The 10,926-nt window shown below is 35.4% G+C and overlaps 1 protein-coding gene and 1 non-coding gene across 2 annotated transcripts; one reads left to right on the top strand and one right to left on the bottom strand.

Moving 5' to 3' along the window:
• Positions 1–5,052: 5,052 nt before the first annotated feature.
• On the bottom strand, positions 5,053–5,136 carry TRNAL-CAA (transfer RNA leucine (anticodon CAA)). The gene has a single exon. It is a non-coding gene; the product is annotated as a tRNA-Leu (tRNA).
• Positions 5,137–7,469: 2,333 nt separating this feature from the next.
• Positions 7,470–9,670, top strand: TLP1 (THAUMATIN-LIKE PROTEIN 1). Its single transcript, XM_086251939.1, has 3 exons — positions 7,470–7,598; positions 7,699–8,371; positions 8,934–9,670. The coding sequence occupies exons 1-3, from the start codon at positions 7,532–7,534 to the stop codon at positions 9,196–9,198; spliced, it is 1,005 nt and encodes a 334-aa protein (XP_086108065.1). The 5' UTR covers positions 7,470–7,531; the 3' UTR covers positions 9,199–9,670.
• The last annotated feature ends 1,256 nt before the right edge of the window (positions 9,671–10,926 follow it).

The raw sequence follows: 10,926 nt of genomic DNA, 5'->3' as shown, positions 1-10,926 counted from the left end.
CTTCTTTTTTCCATTTGATATTGTATTATTGTCACTGCCCATATTGTATTCTTATATTAGTATAGAATCTCGCATTATATGAAACAAACAGCTAACAATGAAAGAATAATTGATAAATATTTATACTATAATGGACCAGATAATGTAAATAAAGCTTCCAATGTTCGCGACGTGGATGATGAGTGATGACTTTAATTTCCCAACAAATGAACAATTAATTAAGAACTCATTAAGGTGACAAATGAGAGATGGTAGCAAGCAAGCATATGCATCTTCAATTTATTTTATCATTGGGACCATTAGGATACGTGAAGGCCATAATGAGAGATGGTAAAGTTTAGTGGTGCATGTAATTTCTTGTTGAAGTGACATCATACTTACCTTTGGTAATAAACGCAACCAGGAAATAATTTCTTGTTTATGAGATCCAGATTGACATGGATGGTCCAACGACATAACCACAACAAATATGCGTCACACAGTGTTTCTCTCTTGCTCATGTTCCTTATTAGAAGCAAAGGTTCGATGTGGTAGAATTGGTCCTTTTCTGTCACAAACCCATGCCTCGGTAACTTTCTTATTTGATGCACATATGAGTTTTTAGTGGATTAAATTCTAACAAGTGTCTATACTTTTCTTCATTCACTTGAATATGGAAATGGGTTACACGAGGAAGGAACAACTTTAAACTAGAGATTAGTCACCACTTTTCAATCTATTAAAATGAGGATAACCCTTTTAGGCAAACCATTGTGGTGTCCAATTTACTCACCTAATTGCAATATAGCTTCTCTTTTGTTGTTATGTTGCCAATAGTTAAATGTGAATCACTCATTCCATAAAAAAATCAACTTAATTAAATAGTTCAGATTCATTGTAGTGTGGAAAACGAACACTATCTTTTTGTTTTTATACATATGCTATCGGCCCAGATGGTTCAATGTGGCTGAATTGACAATTTGACACTCACTTGGTGAAGGTGTAAGCAATTCATATAATTGTTTGGTCGCGCATGGCAGCTTTCGTCATATGCACGATGACCAGAAGAATGTGCACATACCCCCTTCACGCTTTATCTTTCTTTAATCGTTATCTACTGATTTTCATTTTATTATGAGGCAGCGCCGCATTTTCCATTTCACATTTCCTTTACTTGTTTTCTAACTTTTCTGGTTTAGGGTCCTTAGCCTTTGCCTTAGGGATGTGCTCAAAATGGCTTCTACATATTTATGAATTATTATATAAGGTATTTATATCCAAATAAACTCTACTAGACTACTACGTATGCCAGCTGAAGCTTGTGTTTCAAGTTGGCTGCTCAGTTGCTTGCCAAATTTGATCGTTATGTATTCTGTTCTTTTCTTGTTTGATCAAATTCATTAATAAAGGGAAGACCATTATTGAATTCCTAGTCATTATGAATGAGATGTTCGACCAAAGTGTTAATGCACCACACTTTGGGGATCAGCTTGTCAATGAACTGGACCCAGTGTGACTCATACAATTACTAGGCTTCTACTTAAGCATAATTTAATTAGCTAGCTGCTGCAAGATTTTTCATCTCATTATGACTATTATTATTGTTATGTAAGTGACTCGACAGTTTTGGAAAAAAATATTTGATAATGGGTTTCTGTTCCAGCATCAATATCACTAATTTGAAAACAGATATACCCACCAGAATTATTGAACTGAGTGTCAATAGGTGATAGTTGAGCGTCAATCTCAAAACTTTTTCACTTTATATTGGCCAAACCAGATGATGATCTGAATGTGAAATCAGCGTCCAATATTGACCCACTCCTCAGTCCTCACCAAGTTGTAACTTGTTAGAGAGGAAAGACTTTTGTGTTTTAATCCTATATACCTGATCGAATCAGTGAATCTCCCCTATCATAAGTTTTTCAAACAAAAATTTGTCAAACTTAATGACTTACAATTATGACTAAGAGAATTTAAGTTGGCGGCCATGTGAAGTATGCTAATAATATATATAAATCAATATGTGCTATTTTGATCATGAGAAACAATGCTAATTGCAGATACCAAACTCCAAAGTGTATTTGGATAAGGTATAGACTTTCCAACCAACAAAATTATTATTTCCTTCAAATGATTCATTCTTTTTCCCTGTCTTTTTTGGTAAACCAATAATTCCTTCCAAATGAGCTTGAGCTTTCTAAACAAGTTTACAGAGTTTTCTCTAATAATTGATTGCCTCTGTAGTTCCTAGTGTCTGGTCTGAGAGAGTCTTCGGTGGGGCGTGCCCCAGTGCGGCAGCTCTCACATGAGGTGGGATCCACAATCATGTGGATCCCACCTCATGTGAGAGCTGCCACACTGAGGCATGCCCCATACAAGATTTAGTCGTCTGGTCTCTGTCTTTCTTTTTCCCTGTTGTGGGTCCCCTCTAATTTGGGCTTCCTTCTGCCTTGTCCTTTTTGGCATTGGGCCTTCTTCAATGAATCATTCGGTTGACCCAAAAATTAGAAACAGAGTTTACAGAGGTCAGCCGACGATTCCAAATTTTATGTAGCTTTTCCAAAAATTTATCAGATGCATGGTCTCTATTGATTATTATCTCAATATAATATGTTAAAAAAAACATGATGGCTAAAGCTCAGGTGAGAAGATATATAGAAGGTTCTTTCTACTATATATTTTGTGAATTGAGGGAGGTATAGAGGTTAGATGGCATGGCCAACCATATCCATTATTCAATGTCCTTTATGACCCTTTCTTCTTCAATGTACATTTACTTTATCTACATTAATAAAGTCGTGCATTTTGTAAGGGTGCCACATCACTCATAGTCATCAGTCATTTGTGGCATTTGCAAAATCCACGTGCAGCACCAAAATTAATTATAAAGTTGATCATCTCATGAGAAAAAGTATATATATATTTCACCAAATTAAGCAGCCACCACCCTATCTACTTGGGTTTAATTGCTACTTGCTAGGAGCCTAGTTGATTAATTAGGAGTTTAGGACTATATATATATATATATATATTCTCTCCAATGCATGACTTTTCAGCGATCCAAAAGTCAAGAAAGATAACCCCTAACCCTAATTAACCAACCATATATGCTGATGCAAGTTGAGAATTAATTAACAGCGGAGAAAAAGCATGTCTTTTCGTGGTTCTGTAATTAAAAGGATGCACATGTAGGTATTGTCAATTAATTTGTTGGTGCCAAAGTGTGACGCAAATTAATGTTCGATCCATGAAGAAAGAGATAGAAAGGAAAAGTAATAGCAAATAAGAAACAACTTAATCTGAATGGTCCTTTACACGACAGATAACATGCCAACGGACATCCTCAGATGTTGAAACATTAGTCTCTAGAGAAAGGGGTATTTAGCTTGGATATATATTTACTTTAACACTTATTTTTTGCAAATGTTGGCCCCAACTTGGACTGAAAAAATTGACACGTACCTTTGTTAAAGATCGAATTCATCTACTCAAGGGATATGGATAGCTAGTTTTTTCTTATTTTGGCCTACTGAAATGGATATGGTCCACATGGATAGAAAGACAGTGAAAAAGGGGGGAAATCTGTACGTATAGCCATTTCTGTTATATATATGTGTGCCATCCTGCAGATCGATCTATGGCACATTCCAATATATTCCGTTCAACTATACATTAATTAGTCAATGAATCTCTGCTTATAATTAATTACATGAATTATATATATTCAAATTCGATCATTACATATATAGGAGGAACTTGATCGATCATCATCTCTTGGGTTCAGGTAATTGTGCAGTTTAAAGGTAGAAACATGTTCGTCATCATTGTCTTCATAATAAAGCTAGGTGTTTATTTAATTGGTGAGAGAGAGAGAGAGAGAGAGAGAGAGAGAGAGAGGAGCAGTCAGATAATTAAGAAAGTACTAGCTTTGTGGAGTTTTGGCACATGCGCGCAGCAAATATACATGCGTGGATATGGTCACTATATATGTTCAGTAGCTAGCAGAATCACCTTTTGGACATGCAGCGTAGGCATTCCACTTTGAATGTCATCGTATATGTAGACTAGCTTCCTCCAACAACTTGATAACCTATCTACCTACATTTTCACTTTAATTTTGCACGGTCAAAATTAAACCACTATTTTTGGTCTGCTGGCTAGCTACAATTTCAACTATATATGATCAATATCGGCCACAAATTAACAACACAATCTTCTCTGTCAGTACTGATCTTAACTCTTAAGTCTTATCCTTTGCTAGCTAGGCAACGTACGTACTTTATAATTTAATAATCAATCAACTTAAACTTTATGTCTGAATGTTGTTCTAATGAATCGATATAGGCGCACTCTAATATCAATATATCATCGATCACCATATATAACATCTGCAGTACGTTATCGACATATAAGCTGCTAGCTACATGCATGTAACATGCAGCAAGAGAGAGAGGTTTAATTAATAAAAGAAACAAAAAGGTATTAATAAATATATATAGATCAACAAAAGAATGCGATCGATAATTCATGATCAATAATTTGGGTACGTTTGTAGTTGTGTTTTCAAGTTATTCTCTTTTGAGGTGGATACTACAGATATTCTACAAATCACAGTCAGCTAGCTAGCATCGGTCCATGCATGGCCAAACAACTATGTACAAACTTTTGAACCATACAGTCATGGCATCAAAAAGCTAGCGGAAAACTTTTCGATCCACATGTACGCAACCTAGGCATTGCACTTTGCCACCACAGCATCTGCTTTGTTAATATTATGATTTATGGATACCCAATTTAATTAACAAAGCTTTTTTGTCATTGATGGATATATAGATATAACTTATATTTGGGTACTCCATTTAACATTGTAGCTTGTGAGTTTGTGACCAACTACAGCCGAAAGCACCCCCTCATGATTTGACACTATGGACAATCATCTGCATCAGCAATTCAGCATTCCCTCTCAAAAATTAAAAAATAATATATTTGATGACTGCCAGGTCACCAAATATCAGAGGAACTAATGAAGTGAACAAATTTTCCAAGAAAAAGATTAATTATCAAAATAATTGTCAGAAGTGGGATTTGAACCCACGCCCTCGTTAGAGGACCAGAACTTGAGTCTGGCGCCTTAGACCACTCGGCCATCCTGACTAATGCTTGGTACAATATTTTAATGACTTTATTTCTTTTATAACAGAAAACATAATTAATGGTATTAGAAAATCCTTAGCAAAGACTAAGCTCCAAGTCCAAATAACGAATAGTACTAAGAGAAAGTGTTAAAAACAGAGTGACGAGGAAGGTCCCACAACCAAGTGCATTCCACGCCACCATGTATTCTGTGACTTGGACCTGTATCATCATGGTCTTTTGGTAATTAGGCATTGTCGGTTCCTTCAAGCTTTTGCACTACTAGGTTCCACTCCACATTATGTTCATCTTCATCATCGATTGTGTTCAACCGCGATGATAAGTTTGGTATAAATTACAAGCAACATTTTCTTTTTCTTAACAATTCATTTCGGACAGTCTAATATTTTTTTCCTTTTTCTTTCCGTTTCCAATGTGTGTTTTTTTTCTTCTGTATAATAGAAAAACAATATTGGAAGCATGCTTAAATCAACGATTGTTATGATTCTTCTTTTTTCTTTTTTCTTGTTTTTTTTTTTCCTTTTGTTGTTTTAAGCTGACCAAACATATATATTTTCATTTACAAACACACGGACATACTTTCATTTGTTTAATGACGGAGTTAGTTAAGTGGGTTTTTATGGGCGGTTGGAGTATATTTAAAAACAAGACCTACAAGCACTACACGTGGCGAGCTGCATACACAACAGCGATGCTGCCACCGTCCCACGTGCTAAGTTTCCTCATTCTTGTGCAAAGAGTTCCCTTTCCAATGAGGTATCACTCTCTGTGGAGTAAAAGAAATCCAATCACGATTAAGCATCAAGTCAATGCCATTCACAATTTTAACACCTTTTCTTTTTAGTAATCAAAATTTTATTAAAAAGAAACACTTTTTTTTATTCTTTGGATAGTAGTATAGACTGTATAGTACAAAGACTGATAGACTACCCAAATTGTAACATAATTAACAGTTGAATTTTCCTTCAATAATGATATTAATTCTTTGGTAAAAGAGTTATGAAACTAATTCTTGTGAATGCCACGTGCCACACTAGAAATGAAGTGGGTACTGGCTAGCAATGAATGTAGGGCCGGTATTATAAGCTTCTAAGAAAATTTTCATTTTTTTATGTACGTGACTTGGATCACCATATATTTCATCTAATTGCATCAAAATTAATTATTAAAAGACAATGTTAGATATATGAGATTATGAGAATCTAATTCCATTTAGAAAAGTTGTCAATCCCATAGAAATTTGAGGATGCTTACAGTGAATCATTGAATACATACAAGAACTGAAAAGAAAGATTCTTAAACATAATTAATGGTCAGAACACGTTTGTTAGGTGGAGTTTGTTGATACTTGATACATACCAAATCAAAACGATTCTCGAATAAAGGAGAAATTTAATTGTAATATGGCAAGATTGTTTTGTCTATTTCAAACTCATATATACATGGCACTGAATCTTAAAGCTTTTTAGGCACTACATCAAATGGCAATTTGGAAGACACAATCAACCTGATGAATTTTGTTTTTTTTTTTTTATGGTTTAAGAAGGAGAAAAATAAAGATATTTTGTCGGTCAAATATATATGTGCAACAGCTTGATTTGCATACGGATTCAATGTTTCTCGTAAGACTAGCTAGATATGTAACAATCTGCAGTGACGATTAGTTAATTACCAAGAGAAGGAAATATTGATATATCATATATATTGTAAATCCACTGAACTTTTAGCTCGTCTCCAAAGTGGTGTTTTAGATCATAAAAAGTGGTGTCAAATTTAGTGATAATTAAAGAGGTTTTAAAGATTTGGTAATCTTTGTTTTTGCTAACCACACTGTTTGTATAACTTGATTATTAATTATTGTAACTTTGATTAGCATGATGTACCCGTTTCCTTACTCTAAAAAATAAAGGGAGGTCTAATTATATATTTTGGGCACCGAAAATGCCCATGAACCATGTAAACCACAACTGATCTTGGCACATACATCATTACATCAACCATGTAATTTGGTGGATCAACTTAACTTAATTAGCCCTGCTGGGGTCTCCCTAAGTAGCCGCCACGTTATAATTAAGTACAAAAATATGAAACTACGGATTGAGTGTTTGACCTATTGGCACATATCTTACTTGGCTAGCTAGCTAAATAGTGAAAAAGCTAGAGACCGGGTTTTGTCATTATACAACTCCCACCTTCTATAAATAGTGACATGCATCCTACTCAAATTTCTTTAATATTTCCACTCCCATCCAATTCTCGATCTCCTGCAATTTCCAAATAGTAGTGGAATATCTCACTCTCTCTTTGCCTTCATCATTTCCATTGTTGTTCGTTTTAATTAATAGCTAGCCGGTGCAAGCATTCTTTTATCAAACAAATTAATCAAGTCTTCTAAATGGATCTCACCATCTTTCATTGTCCTCTGCACATCATCACTCTCATTTTGTTTATAATCTACAAAGGTACGTAACATTAATTTTCCAAAATCTGTATTGATATATAATCCCATTTTATATAACGTTATTAATTTCTTTTTTCTATATGTTAATTATATATATGCAGGCATATCTGGAGCTACATTCACAATCATAAACAAGTGTGACTACACTGTATGGCCCGGAATTCTTTCCAATGCGGGCAGTACCCGGTTGGATAGCACCGGGCTCGAACTCCAACCGGGCGGGTCTCGTTCCTTCCAATCCCCACCAAACTGGTCCGGAAGATTCTGGGCTCGAACCGGTTGCAATTTCGACCCCAACACCGGTCAGGGCAGCTGCACCACCGCAGACTGTGGCTCCAACCAGGTCGAGTGCAATGGGGCCGGAGCAAACCCACCCGCCACTCTCGCCGAGTTCACAATCGGGTCAGGTACCCAGGATTTCTACGACGTCAGCCTGGTGGACGGTTACAACTTACCCATGATGGTAGAACCCAGTGGCGGGTCGGGCACATGTTTGTCAACCGGGTGCGCGACCGACTTGAATCGGCAATGCCCGAGTGAGTTACGGGTCGGGGACGGGGCGGCCTGCAAGAGTGCGTGTGAGGCATTTGGGACTCCGGAGTACTGCTGCAATGGGGCTTATGCTACGCCGTCCACGTGTAAGCCGTCGGTTTATTCGGAGATGTTCAAAGCGGCGTGTCCGAGATCGTATAGCTACGCTTACGATGATGCCACCAGTACTTTTACTTGTTCCGGAGCTGATTACACCATCACTTTCTGCCCTTCCACCACAAGGTAAGGATCCATATTTAGTATCCACATTAATTAATTCCACTTAATTTTTAATTTTTTTTCCTTTTTTCCTTACCGCTTTAATCTATGAATATAATAATAGAGATTTTAAGTTTGTGTATTATATTTGGATTACAAATAATTGCATTGTGCAAGTGTTAGGATTTTACTGAATTTAAAAGTACACTCTGATTATTATTTGTGATTTAAAACTGATATATAAATTTTAAATATCTAGTGATATTCTTATTTTTGTTTTTAGTATTGTTTAGTGGTATCTTGTTTAATTACCAATATTCCCTTTTGCTTTCCGGCTACTTTTCTTGGTACTATTAATCTTTTGTTAGCCGCAAGCCCGCAAGCGAGCGACTCATTGCTGACTATTCAGCAGCAACATTATTATTGATTTTATTTTTTTCCATGCCAAGGAACAGTTTTTTTTATAGTAATTTTGGTTTCATTTACCACAGTTGTTTGTTTCCTATTGTGGCACTGGCATAGTGGCATGCATGTTAAAGATCGAAATTCCTTAATTAATTTTCTTCTTAATTTTTATGGTGTACAGTCAAAAAGCTGCAAGAGATACATCTCCACCAACAAGCACAACAAATAATGGGTCTGGGGGTACAACAAGCACAACAAGTAATGGGTCTGGGGGTACAACAAGCACAACAAATAATGGGTCAGGGGAGCTCCCAGTGGCGGGAAACAGTCCATGGTTACCAAACTTTTTCACCGGAGACTCGTCCAAAACTCTTTCTTCTTCTCGGGTCATTAGATTGATTGCTTCTGCCACTTTGTGTCTTTTTCTCTCTTTGCTTAAATCATAGGCTCCGTGTTTGTCCCTCCCAAAGCAGTAAGCACATGCAGCCTAGCTCATCAAGTAGTTTCGTACGTACATTCCACTATTCCAGGCGCCACGTGTATAGATACTTAACATATACTTTTTGCTTAAGCACGTTTTCCCTTTAGTTTTTGATCGAGCCATTGTAAGCGAAGCTGGTGTACGAATGAATGAAAGAGCTTTTTGAGTTCGGAGACATTAATTAATGTCATTATTCTTGTAATTGATTCAACTTAGAATTGCATCAGAGAAAAGAAGTGTTTGCTTAACTTAGAATCTTGGTAATTTGATTTGGTTGGTGAGCACCTGCTAAAGAAACAAACTTTGCTGCAACTGCAAGCATGGTAGTTGATCTGGACACTTTTTCCCGCAAGCAATGAGATTTAATTATATGGTGTCTAGTGTCTATGAGATGTAATTATATGCGATTGCCAAGGACATACCACATTACCACCCTTATTTCTCATTATTAATTTCGTCCCCTGTTTCTGTCCCACAGTGTACTCATTTCTTTTTCTTAAGAATCATCATAATATGTAGTGCTAAGAGCCTAAGAGGGGGGTATTCAATTAAGATTTTAATGGACTTTTGTAGAGTTTTTAAAAGTCATTGACTTTGGTAGAGTTGATGGATTTTTAATGACTTTCATAAACTCCACATGGACTTTGACAGAATTCTATTTAGAGTTTCCCTGACTTTTCTCATAGATTTTGAAGGATTTTTATAGACTTCTAATAACTTTGATATAATTTTTTATTATTTATTTTAAGATTTCTCCAATATGTTTTTTATTTTTTTGTCCTCCGTGAGTGAATGAAATGGGGATGAGCTTCAAGACCGAGATTCATGTGTTATAAATTGTCCTAATATTGTAAATAATATAAAAAGTTGGGACTAAAATTGTAGGGACCAAAATTATTTTGTTCCATAATTTATTATAAGTGTTCTGAATTTTATGTTTTTATGTTGTTAGACTGTCAAATATTGTGTTTTAACGAGTTGTTAGAATTTGTCTAATTGAATTGACATGTTAAAAACATTATATGATGTGGTGGTAACATTATTTCTCAGAATTTATAATCTTGTGATTTTGTTGAGAACTTAAAGACTATGAAGTGGTTGGTTTGAATATCTTGCTGTTACATTGTATTGTGGCAACGCTGTTGGTTCCAACCCAAGATGAGGAGTCAATTAAATATAAGAGGATATAGTAATTAGAAAAAAATAAATTAAGAGGTGGGTGAAAAAATAAGATTAGGGGGTTTAGCATCACTCTTTAAAAAATAAATAAATACAACTTTTTTAATAGCTTTTTAATATTTGAAATCCTTTGAAATCTGCAGGAGGAACCCTGGAGAATTATTGACTTTGATATAACATAATTTACACTACAAAGTCCATGAAAGTCTTTTAAAGTCTATCATTTAATAAAGTCAATAACTTTTTGAATACCATGTCACTTTTATAGACTCTTTAAAAGTCTTAATTGAATACCATAGACTTTTTAAAAGTCTTGATTGAATACCACCAGACTTTTATAAACTCTTTAAAAGTTTTGATTGAATATCACCAGACTTTTTAATTCCACCAAAGTCATTTAAAATCCTAATTGAATACACCCTCCTAAGACTAACTACTGAGCCCGTGCACGCGGGAATTGCAACTATATTTTGCTTATAATCCCTATTAGTGTTAATCATAATCAGCACTCCAA

Source organism: Dryas octopetala, chromosome 7 (assembly GCF_963921425.1).
Source record: "Dryas octopetala chromosome 7, drDryOcto1.1, whole genome shotgun sequence".
Taxonomy (NCBI): domain Eukaryota; kingdom Viridiplantae; phylum Streptophyta; class Magnoliopsida; order Rosales; family Rosaceae; genus Dryas; species Dryas octopetala.
The sequence above is the reverse complement of the archived record's forward strand: the minus strand, read 5'-3'. Positions and strand labels throughout refer to the sequence as shown.